The sequence below is a fragment of the Mobula hypostoma genome, chromosome 15, assembly GCF_963921235.1.
Source record: "Mobula hypostoma chromosome 15, sMobHyp1.1, whole genome shotgun sequence".
NCBI lineage: Eukaryota > Metazoa > Chordata > Chondrichthyes > Myliobatiformes > Myliobatidae > Mobula > Mobula hypostoma.
Genome location: NC_086111.1, coordinates 32,962,518 through 32,985,018, shown reverse-complemented (window position 1 = coordinate 32,985,018; position 22,501 = coordinate 32,962,518). Strand labels below are relative to the sequence as shown.

Below are 22,501 nucleotides of genomic sequence, written 5' to 3'. Positions count from 1 at the left end.
TGTTGCCAGCAGCCCATTCCACACACTCACCACTCTCTCAGTAAAAAACTTACCCCTGACATCTCCTCTGTACCTACTCCCCAGCACCTTAAACCTGTGTTCTCTTGTGGCAACCATTTCAGCCCTGGGAAAAAGCTGCTGACTATCCACACAATCAACGCCTCTCATAATCTTATACACCTCTATCAGGTCACCTCTCATCCTCCGACACTCCGAGGAGAAAAGGCCGAGTTCACTCAACCTATTCTCATAAGGCATGCTCCCCAATCGAGGCAACATCCTCGTAATAGGGAATTTATATCCAACAATGTACTGTAACCTGATAACAGAAAGTGCTGAGAGAGAGTGTTGTTTAAGAAACTCTGAGATAGGCACATAGATGATAGAAAAATGGAGAGCTATGTTGGAGGGAAGAGTTGCATTGATCTTAGAGAAGGTTAAAATGTCAGCACAACATGGTGATCCAAAAAGGCTGCATTGATCTATGTTCTGTAAGTTTTATTTCGTCTAACCTCACCTTCCTACGGCATAGAGGTATTGCTTGCAGCACAGCTGTTCAATCTAATCACTTTTAAGACTCCTTGAAAATACTGAATCTTTCCTGTGGTCTCCTATAAATACTGATTTCTGCAAAAATAAAGCTATAAGCCAAAAATCCTGCTTCCAAAAATCATGCCCATGAGACAAAAATGTGTTGCAATTGTATAACTCTTTATCAGTGCACATCATGAGAGAAACAACTCACAATAAACCACTGACAGGAGAACAGAAAGAAAATGACTTTTGAGGTGATTCTCAAATCTCAGGTAAAGTCTACAAGTCACCTAATTGAACTAAGAGGCACTTCTGAGGTAAAGGATCAAGAAAGGTTTTCTTAATTTGTTTAGGAAAGCATAACTGAAAGAAAAAATAACAGGTGAACCAAATTATTGTTTTCTGATCTTTCTGTGAACAGATAAAAAAGTCAATCCTCCTTTTCATTATGGTAATCCCTATCTTTAGATAAGAAAGACTTTATGTCGTACATTTCAGTACCCGAGGGCATTTAACAGCACATTTCAGTCAAAGAAGTACTTTTGTAGTTGCTGAGGTAATATCAGAAACAGTTAAAAACCGAAAACTGAGTTAATAAACTTAAACTGAATCATTATTTAAACTACTGCAATTAAAAAAACTGGCATTTCTTTTTTGCAACACATGTGAAATTAAATTGTTAAAAATCAGAAACTGATAAAGAGGAGGGGAATGTTTCCTTAAATGCTGAGAAAGTCAATTAAATGCTTTACTAAACCTAATTATGGATTGCTTAGATCATACTGATCCAAGTCATTTCAATTTACCTCAAATATCTCCAGGAAGTGTTATCTATGTTAATACTCCCAGGACAATGATGGATATCCACCAAGAAAATAATAGGAAATTTATTTATTAGCCAAGTTAGATAGGCCAAAATTTAATTTGGGCATTCATAAATTAACTGATTGTTACATGTTTGGACTTTGATCTCTGAGAACTACCATTAGAGAGATTAGTGGATGGAATAACATTATACATTATACAATTATTGCTGATAAGACCATTCCTAATTTCCACTACAAAGGTGACATAAACTATAGCAGTCCTTTTTGTGAGGGAAACCCCATTGTGTTGTTAATTACAGAGTTCCCATCTTTCCCTCCACTTCTCTACGAGAATTTGACTTGATTTTCATTTCCAATTACATATTCTGGTGAAAATCAACTTCACTTTTGATGATGTGTCTACAACACATCACGTTTGCCTAGTTTTCCTCTGCCAGACCACACAGCACAAAGAAGGACATCCTCAATGCAAAGATGCACTTTTTTTTCCCAGAAGGTCTGGTGGTGGTTCTGCCTCTTGGTATATCAGGTATGGATTTTTTTGTAGCAGATGAGAATGAGTTTAAATAGATTTGCCCCTTTCTCGATTCACTCTTGACTCTTGTGTTCCCTGACAGCCAGCTAATAGTGGTACTAGTTAGTCAATTTTGATGGAGGGCATCGAGCATCTCATCCGTTGTACGTACAATGCCTTTGCAACGCTTGTTGTATCTTTAATTATGCTGTGGCTCTCATATAATGGAGGGCAGGAAATGAGGATAAACAGGGGTTTGCTTTGTCCAAGTTGAAGCTTCTGGATTCAATATTTTAGTAATCATGCTCATTCCTTACTGAACGTCACCATGCTACCAGCTTTGGCAAGGCTACCTTGTGTGTATTCAAGGACTGTTGTAGAAACACCAAAAATAGGATCAAGAGTGGGCTAATCAGCCCTTTGCATCAACTCCACCATTCAGCTCAATCTGTCGGCCGTGCAGCAGATATGACAATTGAGCTCGTGGATACACATATGTCCACTAATTATTATTTCATTGTGATGGCATTTAACTCCATTCTTTTCGTCGTAGTACTTGTTGAGACTTGCACAAAGCACAGCAACGTTTTGCTGCCTGCTTGCATTCAGCCTTGCTAGAGAAATTGGACTTTCGAGTCAACTGACTCTGAAGAGTAGTAGTGTTCTTTTTATATTTAGATAGTCCTTTCAGCCATAGTGTTGGCTCTGTTTTCCATTTGAGAGTTTTAATTAACGGCCCTGTTTGGTCTAGCGTTTATTGTTTTCTTTTCCCTCTAACTCTGTTTGCATTAAAGTCTGTGAACTGTCGACCTGCTTCAGAGTCTCTCATTCTGCACTTGGGCCATATCCGAACGTTGTGACACCATCATGGCTTATCATCCATTCAGTACCCTCTCCCCAACTGTTGCCATCTCCTTAAATCCCCTTAGAATTAAGAAATGTACCTACTTGCTTCTTCAATATATTTAATAACTTGGCATCCACAACCTCCATGTTGGAGAATCTTACAAAATCACTATGTGCTGGGTCACTACATTACCTCCCATTTTATTCCTCCATTCTACCTGTGAAAATGGGCTTAAATGACCCAAACCCTCTGAGCATCTCAGTTATTTAAGACTTCCAGACTTCATCAGATACAGAAACAAAAACTGCATTCAAAACCCCAGATGGTATCTCATCAAGGCCTTGTAAGGCCTCTTACATCTGTAATAAATGATTCTGGGATGCTATTTGAAGATGCAATACTGTGTATACAATTGTCAGAATGTTTCTTGATCTATCTGTCGAGCAACTCTTCCAGTTCACTCACAGGCTCACAGAGAACTTTGAAAGGATTACAGAGTTGGAAATAACTTTGCTGCATCCCATTCCTATCACCTATGACAGGTGTTCACTGTGGATTCATTCTTGTTTTGTTTAAGTCGAGCTTGCTAGGGCATTAAACATTGATCACAGGTCTGGAGACATTCAAGACCAGGGAAGGATAAAAAGACAGATTTCCTTGCCAAGAAGAACAGCACATTAGAAGATTAATTAATTATTTCCTTGATGAGCCTTTTATATAGCATGCACTTTATCTGGTGCCTTGATCACAGGTGAAAACAGTACAAGATTCTTCAAGAGATATATTCCTTTGTGATTTTTGGCCACATTAGGACACTCACTAGTAGTGCAATAGGAGCCCGCAATGTTACAAAAAAAAAAACATTTTATGAGGAGTGCATCAATCAGCACACCCTTGGGCAGTTTAGAATTGTAAGCTTTCCAAATGCACATCTGTATAATGTTAAAGATTTTCATCAGCAATGGCTTCAAGAGTATCACAAGAAAACCATGAATTATTCTCCAAATAAACTAGGTTAGTAACTAGTCTCCCATTAAGATGAACTTTAAAGGTTCCGCAAGATGGTACCGGGGCACCACGGTGACATTTTGTGGGCTACAGATAATACTTCTAAATATACCTTTACAGCATGTCATTTCCCTTTAAGCAGTGTACTTTCAAATCAACTTAATGATCTACAGGTTTCATGATCTTCTGAAGTACAGAGCGGACCAGCAGGTGTGTCACCTTTAAATGGAAGAACATTCGTTGCCATGGCTGGAAGTAGGGTGGAAGTGAGATTCCAAGCAAGGCTACGGTGCAGAGGGATGAGCCCAAGATTGTCCTCACCTGCGCTGATCAACTGGCTGGAGTATTCACTGAGATCTTTAAACTCTCACTTCGGCTGTGTGAGGTACCCACCTGCTTCAAGCAGGCCTCATTTATACCGCTGCCCAAAAGGAGAGTGATGATCTGCATCAATGACTGTTGCCCAGTAGCATTTACATCCATAGCGATGAAGTGTTTTCAGAGGTTGGGGACGAAACATGTCAATTCCTGCCTGAGAATTGAGTTCAATTTGCCTACCGGAGCAAAGGTCCACAGCAAATGTCATCTCATTGGCTCTTAATCCTGAACAAGTGGATATAATAAATGCATTTATCAGGATGCTCTTTATTGACTACAGAGATCCTTAATCTTGTGCTTCGGCAGTCTGAGATACCCTCTTACTTCAAGCAGGCTTCAATTATACCGGTGCCTCAGAATAACCTGGTAATCTGCCTCAAAGACTATTGTCCAGTGGCACTTACATCCACTGTGATGAAGTGTTTTGAGAGGCTGGTGATGAAACATATCAACTCCTGCCTGAGAAGCGACTTGGATCCACTCCAATTTGCCTATGACAGCAATAGGTCCATAGCAGATGCTATCTCATTTGCTCTTCACTCAACCATGGAACATCTGGACAGCAAAGATGCATGGTAGCATTGTGGTTAGCACAATGCTTTACAGCACAGGTGACCCTGGTTCAATTCCCACCACTGCCTGTGAGCAGTTTATTCATTCATTCGCCCCGTGACCGCATCGATTTCCTTCGGATGCTCCAGTTTCCTCCCACAGTCTAAAGACCTACTGGTTGGTTGGTTAATTGGCCCTTGTAAATTGTCCTATGATGAGACTAGGATTAAATTAGCAGCTTGCTGGTCAGCCCGCCTTTAAGGGCTGGAAGGGTCTCTCTTTTTTTTAATATAATTTTTATTGAATTTTCAAAGTAAATACATAAGAAAATAATATCTACCCTCCCCCTCCCCTTAACCCTCCCCCCGATATATACTCCTACCTAAAGAGAAAAGAAAAAGAGAAGAAAAAGAAGAGAACCGCCTGAATATTGGAAGGTTTGCACATGCTCCATGGGATTAAAAACAAATATTATATATATTTGTTACTTTCCCCAAGGAACCAAGATCTTTATCATCAGAGCTGTAAATAAGGGCTCCAAACATTCAAAAATGTTTCATATTTATCTCTTAAAATCTAAAACATTACTTAGCTTCTCAACTCTCATAGTTCCCTGGGGAATCTCTTTGAACTTCACCATGTTGCTATGTGTTTCCCTCCCAATCATCCAGGCAAAAAGAAAAAAAAAGATAGATAAGATACAAAAAAAGAAAAAACAAAATACCCCCCCCACTAATGTTGTGAGTGAAAAGGTACACAACACTACCCCCCCCCATTGTGCGGGTCGTGGCTATTGCCATACTTGCACACATGAATAACGTAGCGATTGGTCAGTATTTCATCCAGCTCCCCGTAACAAAAAATTGTATATATATATATTAAAAAAATTAATGTCATTATTCCCAGCTAATATTCCTCAAATTTTAACCTTTCTTCCCCTCCCTCATATAATTAATAATATATTTATATATTCATCAGCCTAAAAATCCAATAGGCCTAATCCTTGATTAAGTCTTCATCTTCAATCCATCTCACTCCCCTGGGTTTGTTCTTGTATCTGGTGAATATTCAAAGAATCTCGCACAAACTTCTCCGCTTTCTGGTAATCGTCAAAAAATCTTTTTTCTCCACCAGCCAAAAAAATCTTCAAGGTTGCAGGATAACGCAATATAAATTGATAACTGTGATCCCATAGGGCTTTTTACACTGGATTAAATTTCTTCTTTCTCTTCAAAAGTTCATAACTTATATCAGGGTAGAAAAAAATTTTCTTCCCTTCTATCATCAGTGGCCCTTTTCTCTTCTTGGCAGCTTGGGCAGCCACCTGTAGAATCCTTTCTTTGTCTTGAAATCTTAATAATTTTATTAAAATTGATCGTGGATATTGGTCATCTTGTGGTTTTGGTCTTAGAGCTCTATGTACCCGCTCAATTTCAATTGATCGGTCTTCCTCTTTCATTTGCAAGGTTTTCGGGATCCATTTTTGAAAAAATTCTATTGGATTATCTCCCTCTATACCTTCTTTAAGACCAACAATTTTAATATTATTACGTCTACTAAAATTTTCCAACACGTCCACTTTCTCCAAGAGTCGATTTCTTTCCGTGTTCCAGACAATCAAATCATTTTCTGTTTTTTCCAGTCTATTGTTAATATGCTCCATTGTTCTTTCCATCTTCTGAAGTTTCTTATCCATTTTATCCTGTCTTTTCATAGCTTTATCACAGCACATCTTCACATCTCTAAGCTCTGTTCTTAATTTTCTTAGTTCAGCCATTAATTGCAATAAAGCCTCTCTTATGTCTCCGTCGTCTCCTTTAATTCCAGTCTCTTCCAATTCTTCCTCCTCCTCTTCATCTGTATTCTCTGCGGTATCCAATTCTGACTCTGAGTCACTTTCAGTTGCAGTGGCCGTCGGTTCCTGTAGTTTAAGTTGTGTCGATTTGCGCATGCGTACTTCTTTGCGCATGCACATTTCCGGCATCTTCTTCCGAGAGACCACTACCGCGGCCATTGCTCCCTGTTCTTCTACGCCAGAGATAAAATGCGTCTCCTCCGAAGGAGATCCAACCTGAATCCGAGGTTCCATCGTTGCAGTAGGCCCTTTTTCCTTCCCATCTCGTGGCGACTTCACAACAACAGACTTCTTCTGTTGCGGTTTACGAGGCATATCGTAGAGTAGTCTTACGAAGTTTATAAGTAGTTTTCGGGAAGTATTTATTAACTTTACTTTGTTTAAACGGTACTTTGCTGATTTTTTACCGGAGAGCTGGAATTACACGTCTCAATCCCACGTCATCGTATGGTGCCCCCCCCCCCGGAAGGGTCTCTCTGCACTGTATCTCAATAAAATGAAATAAAAACATCAGGATTCTTTTTATTGACTACAGCTCAGCATTCAATACTGTCATCCTCTCAAAACTAATCAATAAGCTCCAAGACCTTGTGCAATTGGATCCTTGATTTCTACACTTGCAGACCCAAGTCAGTTTGGATGGTAACATCTCCTCCATGATCTCCATCAGCACAATTGCATGAAAAGGCTGTGTGCTTAGTCCCACTTGCTTTACACTTATGACTATGTGGTTAAACAGAGCTCAAATACCATATTCAAGTTTGCTGTTGAGGGCTGAATCAAAGGTGGTGATTAATCAGCACATAGGAGGAAGATTGAAAATCAAGCCGAGTGGTTTCACAACAACCTCTCGCTCAATGTCAGTAAGACCAAGGAGCTGATTATTGACTTCAGGAGAAGAAAATTAGAGTCCATGAGCCAGTCTCCATCAGAGGATCAGAGATGGAGAGCGTCAACAACTTTAAGTTCTTTGGTGATATTATTTCAGAGGACATGTCCTGGGCCCAGCACATAAAAAGCACAGCAGCACCTCTACTTCCTTAGAAGTTTGCAAAGATTTGGCATAACAAAACTTTGATAAACGTCTATGGATGTGTAGTGGAGAGCATATTGACTGGCTGTATCACAGCCTGGCATTGAAACACCATTGCCCTTGAATGGAAAATCCTACAAAAATTGTGGATATGGCCCAATCCATCACGGGTAAAGCCCTCCCCACCATTGAGCACATTTACACAAAATGCTGTTGCAGGAAAGCAGCACTCATTATCAGGGACCCCCACCACCCAGGACATGCTCTCTTCTCACTGCTGAGGTACAGGAGCTTCATGATTCACACCACCAGGTTCAGAAACAATTATTACCCCTCCACCATCAGGCCCTTTTATCAAATGGGATAATTTCACTCAACTTAACTAGCCCCTTCATTGGAATGTTCTCACAACTCATGGACTCACTTTGAAAGACTCTTCATCTCATGTCCTTGATATTTATTGCTTCTTTCTTTTTGTGTGTTGTCTTTTCCATACTGGTTGAATGCCCAAGTTCGTGTGGTCTTTCATTGATTCAGTTATGGATATTATTCCATTATGGATTTTTTGAGCAGACCGCAAGGAACTGAATCTCAGGTTTGTATATGGTAATATATAGTTACCTCGAAAATAAATTTAATTTGAACTTTGAACTTTAATGGTGGATTCAGTGCTAAATTTAATAAGCAGCATATATTGGAAAAACTGTTTTCATTATCAATAATTTTCTTTGACTGGATGGATTTCATTTCTGCTTTCATCTAAACAACTGGACCTGTAATTATATCTTAACATGTAATTTAAAACAGAAAAATAAAGCAATCCACTCAGGTAGATGCAATTCGTTGATACGGAACTCTTGCTCGAGATCTCTATCATGTCTGGGGTAACATCACCAGTAAGTCTCAAGGTATAAACTAATTATTTTCATAGTCATCCTGAAATTAGCTTTTACATTTCATTTTCTCTAAACTTTCATTTGTTCAGGTGCTCTGAAAGTTTGAATAGACTGAAGAAGCATTTTGCATGTAGCTATTTTTAATTGTTTGGAGTTGCTGATTTGTCCATTGCTAAGGATATCCTACAAATACATAAATGAATGATGCTGTTATTTCAAAGTTAGGACAAAAAAGGCACACCTTCAAAATTCTGTCCCAAGAAAAGACACATTGAGCTGCTCTGTGTCTAATTTGGCCCCAGCCCTAACAATACTGCAAGGATTATTGGGTTCAATTGCATTGCGCCTCTTGCTTCTGAACTTGACCAGTGGGTTAAAGAAAAGTCTCTGTTGAGTAGACATTAGCCACTGTACACTCAAGATTCTGCTCTGAAATACGCTGACAAAAGACAAGGAAAAAGGTAGAAACCTGCCACCGATTGAAGTTGTCAGGGTGATGTGATGTGATTTGAGACTTTATCCTCAATCTTAAGAGTCCAGTTGGTGTGAATAGCCTCAGCATCACTTGATCTATCCCTCAGATTCTCATTTGTCTCAATGAGGTCATCTCTCATTTTTCTAAACTCCATTGAATATTTGTTAATCCGACATATTTTCTTCTCACAGAACAACCCACTAATTTATATGGTAATTTGGCCAAATCTATGCCACACTTACTCCAAGTACATTCTTCCTTAAGTTCAGAGCTACAAGCTTCTCCATATAAGGCCTCAACACAAGCAACCATTTGCCTTCTCAGCTGCTTGCTTTCTCATGAACCACACACCAAGTTCCTTCTAGTAGATTGAAATCTGTAAGACTTTGTTATAGTTTAAAGGGAATGTTCTGTTCTTCTCATCACCAACTTTTCAGCACCTCATCCCTCTTTGTATGCAATTTGATGATGTATGGCTGCTTTTCTAAATTCTCCTGATGATTGATACATTTTGGCAAAATTATAAACCTCTTTAATGTTAAAGCTTCTTAACTGACCACACCTTGCACAGCTGTTTTATTTCTATTTCGCCCTAGGGTGGATATTTGTAAAAAAAATGTTACTATATTTCTTTAAATTCTTGCCATTGTTAATCTATGGAAACCATTCAATATTACTTCCTAAAACATTTTAACCAATTCTGTATTTGTAATTGACTTTATTTGAAGACTAATTTTCAACACATCTTTCTCTCTTGAATGGCACATAAATTTCTGTGATATTTTCATTAATATCCCTTAATGGACACCTTTTTCACAAGTTTTGCTTACTTCACAATTATTTCACCTTCCTGCTTTGCTGTATCCATTAAAGGGAGAATATGAGACCTTCTCAAAACAATTTTTCCTGTCCTTTGCAATCAATTATCTCAGCCCACAATAGTTTCACTTCCTTTCCATTTCCACATAATTTGTTTGAAGTACATTCATTATGCATCTATCAAGTAAACTTTATATTCCCTGAGATTGAAGCATTGCAAAGAAGTTTGTGAAGATGTGTTTCAAGATGGTGCCAAATGTCTGTAGTTTCCTGCTGACAGTTCACAAAACTACTTCTTTTACTTCATCTTTCAAATATGATTCTACAGCTTAGCTGCGTGTGGTTGGGAACTGTGTTTTACTTTGTGATGGTGTGTTTTTGGGCTGATTGAGTGATCTGGTGTTTTGCTGTCTCCAAGGAAGTTCAGCGAGGTTAGTGTTGTGTCCGATATCGAGGGAGAGTGCATGACACACGAGGATGACAGCCTTGCAGGAAATTCAACTAATTTTATTGATAATACTGCTTGTGGGAGAGGCTAACTGAGTGGTATTGAAATAAGCTATTAATTACCACAACATCTCCCCCCTTGAAAAAAAAAGAAAAGCTACAAATTTACTTCTTGTCCACAGAACTGCATTGAAATTACTGTCACTGAAATTGACCCACTTTACTCAGAGCACGTAAATCATGCTCCTTACATAAACATAAAAAAGATTGCCAACATTACAACTATCTTTCTCTTTGTTTTTAATGGTCTCTCTCTCTCTCTCTCTCTCTCTTCATTTTTAGCAAATTATTCTTTCAGAACAGTTGGGAGTGAAGTGTGCGTACTATTGGCCTGTAAGCCTGGACACGAGGCACGAACCCATGATCAACTCCATTCCTTCCTTCCTATTGAGATGGCAAGCAAAGTTGAAGTTAAAAAAGATGAAAGTGGAGTGTGAGCGGGTGTTTGGCACCTTCTGCCTGCATTCAACCTGTCCTCCTCTCCCTCTTGCTAGCTACTGTTGAAGGAAGTTGCAGGAAACTTGGGTTATGTGTTACAAGAATTGATTGGCAAGGCTGTAGATTCATTTTGGGGGACTTTGAGGTCATTATTGCATGAGTTTCTGGACTCTTTTTTTGTTGGTCATCAATGGTCTGATTGCAGCGATTGATGTAGACTGGGGCGCATCATTGAAGAACGGCCTTGCAGTCTGCAGTAATGTAGAGGCTCACACTGAACTGAACTAAACTGAATACCACTGGACTCCTGGTTTGATGTTCAATATTCTATATGTTGTTCACTTCCTTTTTGTTGTTTACATAATTTGTTCTTTTTTGATATGTTAGTGTTTGTTGTTTTCTTGAACAGGTTCCATGGTGTTTCTTGGCTGCCTGAGTGAGGATGAATCTCAGAGTTGTATTCTGTATAAGTACTTTGATAATAAAAGTACTTTGAATTTTGAAACTTCATATCTTTGAATCTTTGAAGTTCATCTGATTAAACACATCAAAACCATACCAAAGTTCAAAATTCAAATAAAATTTAATATCAAAGTACATTTATATACAAACCTGAGATTCGTTTTATTCCAGGCATACATGGTAATTCAAGAAACATAACAGAATCAAAGAAAGACCGTACCCAACAGGACGAATAAGCAATGTGCAAAAGACAATGAACTGTGCAAACACAAAAGATAAAGAGAAACAATAATAATAATAGTAATAATCGAATAAATAATAAACATCAAGAACATGAGATGAGGTGTTCTTCAAACTGAGTCCATAAGTTGTGGAAACAGTTCTGCGATGGGGCAAGTGAACTTGAATGAAGTTTTGCCCGCTGGTTCAAGAGTCTGATGGTTGGGGTAGTGTGGAACCTGAGGCTCCTGTAATTTAGAAACATAGAAACATTCGTCACCACCTTTAATTTGGCCTTCAGCAGCAATCTTAAATATTGTATTGGAGCTGTGTTTCACCTCAGAGTCATAAATATAAAGTGAGTACAGCAGAGGGCTAAGCAAACAGCCTTGTGGTGCACCCATGCTGATAGAGATGGTGAGAGTGATGTTGTTGCCAATCCAAACTTACTGGAGTCTACAGGTGAGGAAATCAGGAATCCAATTGCACAAGCTGGTATAGAGGCCAAGGTTTTGAAACTATTGATTAACTTTGAGGGGAATATGGTATTGAATACTGAGCCCCAGTCTATAAAAAGCACCCTGATGTACATATCTTTGCAGTCCAGATGTGCAAGGGTTGAGTAAAGAGCCAGTGAAATGACATCTGCTGTGGACCTGTTGTCCCAGTAGGCAAGTTGGAGTGGATCCAAGTCGCTTCTCAAGTGATAAGATATACACTGGTGGTGGAGACTGGCCAACCCTAAAATTATAGTGTGACTATTTAAGAGTGAAAATAGGAAATGGTGTTAGAACCAGGAACTTCATCTGTAATGATTCATTACAACAACTGATTTTTTTACAAGGCAAGTGATTAATTTTTGAGTAGACGTGCACTTAAAAGGTTAGGAGCACTAGGAAATGCCTGCAGGATTATGTATATGAATTCAATGATTAATATTATCAAGAAACTTTACTTCATGCATTTTTGAACTAATTGGGTGCTATGTTTCATGACATACGGCCTTCTGAAAATCCAAAGCCACTATGTCCACTAGTTCTCCTTTATTTATTCTACTAGCTATGTCCTCAAAAAGGTCCAGGAGGCTTGTCAAATAAGATTTCCATTTCATAAATCTATGCTGACACTTTTTTACCCCTTGATGTTTTTTCAAAGTCTGTTTTAACAAGCTTTATTATGGACTATGTTGTTTTCCCTATTACTCATGTCATCTTAACCAGTCTGTAGTTCCATGCCTTCCCTTTCCCTACATTTTTAAATAGTGGGGATATGTTTGCCACCTGCTAATATGCTAGAACTGTCCCTTAATCTACAGAAGTCTGGAAGATGACTACCACTACATCCATTATTTCTGCAGCTTACATTGTCCATTACTCTGCGATGCAGATTTATTAACTTTTGGTACCATTAGTTATTCCAGTACTATTAGTTTATTCTTGCAAATTTCCCTTTCTATTTCCTTTTCATTGGAGCCTTGATCCCACCAGCATTTCTGAGAAGTTATTTATGTCCCCTTCCATGAACATAGAACAAAAGTATTTGATTAATTGCTCTGTCATTTCTTTATTCTCCACTATAAATTTCGTAGTTTCTAATTGTAAGGAACTCACATTTGTCTTCACTAATCTTTGCCTTTATTAATGAATTATAAAATCATAAAAATCAGTGAGTCAAATTGAAGTAACTTAATGGAACTGTTAAATGAACATTTATTTTAGGAATACAAATGAACTGGACTGAATGTGGTTGTCAAAGACAGTTGTGAAAAGTGAGAAAGAGTGATGTAACATTGTAGAGACGATATTTCACTTGCATGTACGTGAAAGAAGCCTAAAGAATGCACAATGAACACGCATGGTGGAGCATCAGAGATTTGCCAGACTTGTCCTGTATATTCGAAACACTTTGGATAGTATCCAACAGCACTCAGTAACAGTTCATGTAATGGTAGTCACCTATCCAACAGCTGCTCCAACATAGGAATTTGCTCTATAGTTCATTTACCTTCCACCATCCTCGTTTGATGGGCTGACACAATATACAGAGCTGAAGATTAGTCTTAGCAATTAGATCCTATTCATTACTCCTCATAAACCAAAAAAGAATATAGCATAACATTATTGAGAACTAAAAGTCCACAATTCCCTTGTTCCTCTTAGTTACTCCTTTTTTTATATATTATTTCAATGGACTCTCATGCTCATTTCTAAAATGTTACTAAGTGTGGCTTGCCTGGCAAGTTGAAGTTGTGGAGCTTGCAGTATGGACTGATGCCACGGATAATGTGGCCGCTAACTGTCTATGAAGTGGCAATGTCCCACGTTGACGCAATGGAACGGAAGATCAACAAGTATGTGAAGAAGTGGCTTGGAGTACCGAGCAGCCTCACCAATGTTACAATCCACAGCAGCCAGACAAAGCTTACCAGCCCAGTGCAATCCCTTGTTGAGGAAGTCAAGGTAGCCAAGGTAAGATCATTCTTGATGCTTCGAGACTCAAAAGACCCTGTCATCAAGAACACCCAGCCAGATGTGAGATCAGGCAGGAAGTGGTCAGCCCGTGTAGCAGTTGATGAGGCAGAGTCTAGATTGAAGCACAAGGAGACGGTTGGGGCTATCCAGCTAGGCCGCCAGGGACTTGGATGGACAACCCACAAGTGGTGGTCATCTTCTATAGGTAAGGAGCGCCGTGAACTTGTAACACAAGAAATACGAGCGGTAGAAGAGGAGAAGAGGTTAACTAAAACAGCTGGCCTGGCCAAACAAGGGGCTTGGACCCGGTGGGAAAGTGTTGAACAACGACATCTATCTTGGAATGTTCTGTGGCAGATGGAACTGCTCCGCATTTCTTTTCTATGCAGAGCAGTGTACAATCTGCTCCCAACACCTGCCAACCTCAGCACCTGGTATGAAGATAAGACAGACAGGTGTGCTGCTTGTGGCGAGAAGGGAACACTTCAACATATTTTGAGTGCATGCAGAGTCAATCTTTCCAGCGGCACGTACACTTGGAGACATAACAACATTCTCAAAGTTGTAACAGAAGTGGTTGATCAGAGAGTACTGCAGCACAACTTATCTCATGCCCCATGCTGCACAGAACATCGCATATCGTTTGTGAAAGAAGGCTCCAAGTCAAGGGTGTACAGCGCAGGCTCACGATCAAGCATACTTTCTTCAGCCAGTGATTGGTGTGTCAAGGCTGACCTGGACGGGAAAGGCAGTTTCCCGGAGCAAATAGCTTTCACAACATTGCGTCCAGATATAATCGTATGGTCTGACAGCAGTAGAGAAGCGGATATTGGTGAACTCACAGTCCCCTGGGAAGACAACATCGATGAAGCCCATGAGCACAAGTTAACCAAGTATGCAGAGTTAAGATCAGAGTGCAGAGACAGAGGGTGGAAGGTCTCATGCTATCGATTTGAAGTAGGCTGCCGTGGGTTTATTGTATTCACTCTCCAGAAGTGGCTGCGTGACCTTGGCTTCATTAGAAGACAGATCAAGTCAACCAGCAGGGCTGTATCTGAGGCAGCAGAGAAAGGATCAGCATGGGTGTGGACCAAGTATGTCCAGAGGGGCAGATAGTCAGACAGTGTATACATATCTTGCAAACCCTTCAGTAGTTGCATAGACACCTGAAGAGCAGACTATCTGTTGGATGGAAGTGACCAACAACTCTGATAGAGGCAGATGCCAAGTTTTTAAGCTTACCAGTGGGAGGTGGTGCTTTAGCACTGCTGGCCCACCACCTCGAGGGAGCCTTGATCATAAGCGGGCCGAAACTCCTGAAGACAGGTGGCAGATCAACTGATGATCCCACTGGTGATAGCACAGGACAGTTAACATCTTAGTCCATGTGTATTTTGTAACTCTTAAGAACTAATGGTTTCTATCTAGGGTGCATGCTCAGTAGCGTGCCCCCTTGTTCCTTCACTGCAATGGTTGACAAGCATGGAATTATTATATTTCAGATTTCTCTAGAAAATAGATACATCAAGTCCTAGAGTTGCATAACACAAAATTGACTCTCCCCACCCCATATCCAGCATGTCCATTTGTCTATCTACACTTATCCCACTTGCCAGCACGAGGGTGATTGTCCTTCTCCGCCTTGTTTATTTAAGTCCCAGTCTAAATATCTTTTAAATACATAACTTATATCTGAATCCCCCCCCCCCACCTCCCTTGCCAGGTAATTTCTGATACCAACAACTATATCTGTCAAAAAAAAATTACCGCTGAGATTCTTTTAAAAATTCCTTCCTTTCATGTAAAACTTGTTCCTTCTTGTTTTTGATAACCCCCACCAGGGGAAAACATTCTGACTATTTAACCTCTTTATGTGTTTTGTAAACTTGTACATTTATGTCAGGTCACTCCTCAACCTTTTTTCTCCATAGAAAGTAAGACCAACCTTTCATCTCTCTTCCTTTAACTAAAGTCCTCTAATCCAGGCAATATCCCAGCCAATCTCCAGTGCAATTTCTTCAGCACAATCCCATCCTTCGTATCATGTGGTGAACAGAATTAGACACAATACTCTCATGCGGCCTCACTAGTGTTCGGTAAAAAGGCAACATCACAACTTAACTATTTTATTTTTGTCTCTCTCTCTCCCTCTCAAAATTATTTAGTGCATCAGACGTATCATACTCCTATTTGATTTCCCAAAGTGTATTGCTTTGCAGTTTGGTCTTTGTAAATAAACTACAAATTGCCAACATTTGTGATTTATTTTCTGGGCAGAATGAATGTGATGCTGTTGACTACAAATGAGGTCATCTTTGCAAATGGAACAGGTGCCATACCTGCCCCTACACCTCTTCCCTCACCAACATTCAGGGCCACAAACAGTCCTTCCAGGTGAGGTGACACTTCACCTGTGAGCCTGTTGGGGTGGCCTACTGTATCTGTGGCCTCCTGTATATCAGTGAGACCTGACTCGCTTCACAGAGCAGCTACGCTCCGCCTGCCAGAAAAAGTGGGATCTCCCGCTGGCCACCCATTTCAATTCTACTTCCCATTCACATTCTGCCATGTCAATCCATAGTCTTCTCTACTGCTGCGATGAGGCCACACTCAGGTTGAAAGAGCAACACCTTATATTCAGCCTGGGTAGCCTCCAACCTGATGGCACGTACATCGATTTCTCAAACTTCCGCTAATTGCTCCCCCACCCACACCTTCACCATTTCCCACTCGTGTTTCCTGTTCATCACTTCCCTCTGGTGCTCCTTCCCTTTTCCTTTCTTCTATGGTCTTCTACCCTCTCCTATCAGATTCCTCCTTCTCCACCCCTTCATCTCTTTCAGCTATCAGCTGAAGTCTTTACTTCACCCTTCCCCCCTCCCAGTTTCACCTATCACCTACCACCTTGTACTTCTTCCTCCCCTCTCTCCAACTTCTTGCTCTAACTTCTCATCTTTTTTTCCAGTCCTGATGAATGGTCTCCACCTGAAATGTCAACTGTTAACTTTGTTCATAGATAGTTCCTCCAGCACTTTGTACGTGTTGCCAGCACAAGTTGCAAGGGGTTTTCCCTATGGATTCACCAATGTTGTTGTAAGTATATTATGCTCTTATGCAGGAGCAGCAATTTTTATTTTGAATGATTATAGCAGTTACATTTCTGAGTTATATTTCTGTAATTTCTCTTCAGCTTTCTTTAACTTTGTAAAACTGACCTTGCAATCACATGTAATTTTTACTCAGACAAAGTCGTTGTTGCCATTCAAGGTGAGTGACAAGATATCACTATGTAAATTTGTATCTGATTTAAATGGACAAAATAGTTCTGAAGAAATTGTGCCAACATATCAATGAATCACATACAAATTCCACAGATCAGTGTAAGGACTAACGGTTTCAGCAATTGACCTTTGATTTTTCTTACTGTAATGTTAGCATACCAATGTTCACAGGAAGATGGTAACAAACATAAATATAAACCAACCTGGTCCCTTCTGGTTTTAATAGCTGGAAGCAAGTGATCAATTTGCCTCGGGGATGATAGGCCTCATTCCTAAATATAATTTATCTTTTATTGTTTGAAAGGCTGAATCCAACAGAGCATTACACCAGTGCACGGGGGCAGCATGAGCCCTTTCCTTGTCCCTTAGCAATCCCACTCTGCTAACTTTCTCAGCTTGTTACACTCAGCTCTGCAGGCAGTCACTCTTGGACTACCCATCTCTCCAATGGAGCAAGACAATTGTGACCTGTTGAAATGCTAACCTACACTATCTGAGTCCAACTTCTAATCTGGAGTTGGATGCTGTTCGGGGACAGGCGGAGAAGGGCTTGGATGTGAGTGATCAGTGTTTCTGTAGCTTATACTTGACAGGACTCTTCCCCATTCCGCCACTACCCTTCCACACTTAGTGTCCTTCTTGGCTTATCTCTGGATGTCTTTGTGACCAAAGTTCAGCCAGATCATGGCTGTAGTTGAGAAAAAAAAAATCTGAAACAATTGCTACAGTTAATTTGTCAGGACCCGAATGAAAAGCAGAAAGAACTCAACTAGTCAAGTAGCATCTGTGGAAAGAGAAACCAGTCAACATTTTAGGTCAGTAACCTTTTTCTTATATATTATTCATTCTCTTATGTTGTCTCCCACATTTTTCTCCCACCTGGTGGTTACCACCAGTTCCAAAAGAAATTTTAAAAACAGGCAAAACAATGTTTGATGTTCTTGGGTGTTCATGTTTCTACATTATAGAGCACACTTAAATCTTAATTGTGAACTTAATACTGAAAACAGTACCAAATGTTATTTATTGCTGGACTGTGGATGAAGTTGTCAAACCTATGTATATGACCCGTCCCTCATTCCCAAGAAGACAATTAAGAGTTAAGGACATTATGTTTAACTGGAGTTGCATATGGATGGCTGTCTTCTTTCATAATAAACTAGTTGGAATTTTAGTAATGTTGAGCCTTTTCAGGGTCAGATTAGTCATTGTGCTAGCCTAATAATGGCCAGATTATTGAATTTAATTGCATAACATGCCTCAAAATCATTTCTGGTATCCTGCTCGAATATCACCAGAACACTGTAATCATATGTTAATGGAAACACAAGAAATTCTGGATATGCTGGAAATCCAGAATAATACACTGTCAGTACCTTCAGCTGAACTTTGTCTTTTTGTGTGTTTTTACCCTAGCCGTCAGTCTGTGGTTTGTATTGCCATGTGCTCCTGCTCTACTCCGGCCCCTGTATTACTGAGTACTCCGCCTCTCACCTGTTTCTCATTATTACCTGTATTGCTGCCACTTCTGTCTCATTGTGCTCCACCTATCATCTGCCTCTCTGTTTATTGCTCAGTGTATTTCAGTCCTGTGTTTTCACCTGTTTGTTGTCAGATTGTGCCAATGAGCTTTCCTGAGCCTTTCCAGCATTCGTATCTGTACTCTGTCTGTCTGAATATCGACTCTGCCTGTTTCTTTATTCTGGTTTTTGGATTTCTCTGGATGTTTTGATCTCTGCCTGAACTTTGATGCCAACTTTGTTTGCACCTCAGGATATGTTACTCAATTAATATCACTGTGTGCACAGTACTGGGTCTGCGATTGGATCCCTGCTCCAGCGTCCTGACATATAAACAAAATGCTGGATGAACTCAGCAGTGCAGGCAACATCAATGGAAAGGAGTAAAGAGTCAATCACCTCTCTCTGGTGTCCCACCTCCTTCCCTTTCTCCCATGGTCCACTCTCTTCTCCTATCAGATTACTTCTTCTGCAGACTGTTATCTTTTCTAAGTTTCACCTCCCCGCTACTCATTTCACCCCCCCCACACCTACTTTCCCCTTCACTTGTCATCAACTAACACCCTTCCGTTTGTACTCCTTCCCCTACACCCCCCAACCTTCTTATTCTGGCTTCTTCCTGCTTCCTTTCCAGTCCTGATGAAGGGTCTCAGCCCGAAACATCGACTCTTTTATTTCTTTCTGTAGCTGCTGCCTGACCTGCTGAGTTACTCCATTATTTTTGTGTGCGTTATTCTACATGTTCATGTATAAATGGTTCTAAAATAGCTCTTATTTTACACAGTCAGAAGGCATTTCTAATGAAAAAATCTTGCAAATTAATGTAGATATGAACTAAATAGGAACACATTTTTCAAAACTGATTGGAATTTTGCAGTACTTTTTAAATATACAGATGCTTAAAAGCACAAATGAAGTAAAAAAAAGATACTTACAGTCCTCTCCTGAATATCCTGTGACAATCTTTGGATGAGGACCCAGTCCAATATCATTCAAGGATTGTACCTTGATGTCATAAGGTACAAATGTCGGGGTATTCTCGACAAGGTGGTGATGCTTACTGCTTACATATTCATGCCAATTTGTGTCAACACCTTGTCGCCTCCAACTAACTTTGTATTTCAGTCCGGGTCCATTCCAATCAATGCGTTTCAGTGGCTGCAAATCAGGCACAGAGAAAGTGTTAGTGGCTTATGAGCAAACTATGGAAGAGTCTCACCTATTTAAAAACATAGGTTCACTTCCAAGCAAAGCTTGTTTCAATATCAAAGCTTAAAGAAAAACAAGCATAAGTAGAATAAAGGATTTTATTAGCAATATAAGAAATATACATGGGAAATAAGGAAAACAGTATTTTGTATTTGTCAGGAATAATAGCATTTTGTAAACATTGTAAACACGTTGGGTAGCAAGAATAAATACATGGTTGGTTCAAATATATATGGACTGAAATAATTTCAGTGTACACAAGCACCAGCTTCTATGAGTGTTTGATTGAGAATGCAATCCCCATAATCGATTAAAGTTCCAATACCAAAAACTGATGAAATTATTGTAAGAAAACCTCTTCTTAATTTCAAGTTCAAGTTTAATTGCCATTCAGCCATACATGTGTACAGAAACAGTGTTCCTCCGTGTGCCAAGGTGCAAAACTCAATACCAACACTCACAAAATACACAGTTATGATAGCTGAAAAAACATACAGTCACAAAAATGTTAATAGTATAGCCCAAGTCCCTGAGTGCAAGGTACATGGGATGTTGTCCTGGAGAATGTCTCTACAAGAGCAAGCACACAACAGTTCCTCATCATGCAATTTATTTGATAAATTATCAATTTTTTTGTAATGTGCATAATTGATGTAATAGAATTGTGTGATACATAAACTCTGTAAGCAATTTCAATTTCAGTCTATGAGGCCTAAATGTGCTGGGTGACTCTGATTGGAACTGCTGGCCTTTAGCCACTCAGTTAAGTTAATCATGGACTGGTGGGCACATCCTGTGGTTTTGAGACATTCTAATAGATTATTATTAATGTTAATACTATTTTTTGCAGCCAAGGCTTCAATGTTGGAAAAGACAGATTAATTGCCTAGTACGACAATATTGAATGAGATCGTACATCTTCTTTGGGTATAAAAAGACTGGTCTGATCCTGGAAATGTATCAAAGACTCAGAATATACTGTAAATTGTAAATTAAATCAAACTATAATCCTAGATGCTGAAATAACTGTGATGTTGTTATTAAACAGATCCCAGCTGGTGCAGAGAAATTGTAATATTTGGAAACCAGAGTAATGTTTGTGCTGTACCAGGTTCTGCCAAATTAATTATACATATCCTATTACCTGCAGTAAACCTCATTGCTCAATCTTTAATGGTGTTAACAGCATAGATGTTGTTAACACCAAGCAGTTTCTGATAATGCATCTCTGGTCTCACTTCATCTTCAATGATTCTGGCAAGCGGGAGTTAATTACAATTCACTCTGTCTTATACAGAGTGACACCATGATGATTTATTTGGCTTAGGCAACTATCAGTATAACTTGTACAGGTTTCCTGTGGAAATCAAAATCTGCAGCTACTGGAAATCTGAATTATAAACAGAAAATGCCGGCATCACTCAGCATGCGGAAACCGAAACAGAGTTCACATTCCAGATCAAAGACCCTTTGTCAGAACTGGGGAAGGTAGAAAATAAGCTTGTGCCAAGTTAGAAAGAGGGTGAGGGATGGATGTTTTTATATAATTGCCCAAAATCCAGGTAACCTATAAATATTTTTCAGCAGGGATGGATGAGAGTTCAACTTTTTCTCATGTACATAAATTAACCGTTGAAAGAGGAGCAAGGTTTCTGAGGATCTGTACGATATTTTGAAAGCTACTATTTTGCTGCTGGGGTTTCTAGGTGAATTGAATACCCTTGCTTTTGAAGGGTTTGCAGTTACTTTCAATTTCTAATGCCTGTCAATACGACTAACCTGCTCCCATTATCTATGAAGATCAGTAAACTCTCCTTCACTGAATTTGGAAGAGAAGAAAGCAACAAATTATAAAAGATACCTTACATTTACAACTGCGGACTCTGTGATGTCAGAGAAGAGTGGCCTTGCGTGTGCCCCAGCAACAAGTGCGGCTGCATGCTCAGATATATCAGTACAGTGCTCTTGCCAGAAAGCAGGAAAAACATTTCATCCTTTCAAGGCTGAAGAGAACAAGAAGCCTCCAGAAGGACAAAGTAGTCCTACTGGACAGAAGTGGCAGAGTCTAAAATTTTCAGGATGCTTGGAGAGAGAGTAAACCTTGAATTTCAGTACATTTTGCTTTGTTCCTTTTGATCTGAAAATCGTGTTGTCTGCTTCATTTCCTCCTCCCTCCCATAATATCCTGATCACTTCTGATCCCTTCCCACTACCTTCTTCACGTTCCAGAAGCAGCAATAGTTGCTAACCAGAACACAACATGAAATCAATCTGGACCTGCAGCTGAAGTCTTACTAGAGTGTTGGTGTGGACTTAACTAGCCAGCAAGTGGGAAACTGAAGGATAAGTATTATCTACACCGTAATATTGTTTACAGCGGGATAGACTCATTAAATACATTATCGTTATCCATCTGTGGAAGCTGCAATGATGTCATCAGTGAATAGACAGTTCTTGACACCTAAGCCTCCCAAAATTTTAGCCTTCAGCCATACAGGGTGTATTTGGCAGTGTGTTGGGAGATCCAAAAATGACATGCAATATCAGGCAATCAGTGCAGCACACCAGTTGTAAATTTGACGGAAAGTCAGTTTTTTACTTCATTAGGAATGTGAGGGAGAATCTCGTCCATCAATTATTTCCTTGCATTGCTAGA

The 22,501-nt window shown here is 39.7% G+C and overlaps 1 protein-coding gene across 2 annotated transcripts in view; it reads right to left on the bottom strand.

The window, feature by feature from the left end:
* Positions 1–22,501, bottom strand: part of chl1b (cell adhesion molecule L1-like b) — a 945,006-nt gene that overhangs the window by 265,701 nt on the left and 656,804 nt on the right. For both annotated transcript variants that reach the window (XM_063067891.1, XM_063067890.1), the window contains one exon: positions 19,572–19,794. In XM_063067891.1, the coding sequence (XP_062923961.1) occupies positions 19,572–19,794 (223 nt within the window). The remainder of the gene's footprint in view (positions 1–19,571; positions 19,795–22,501) is intronic.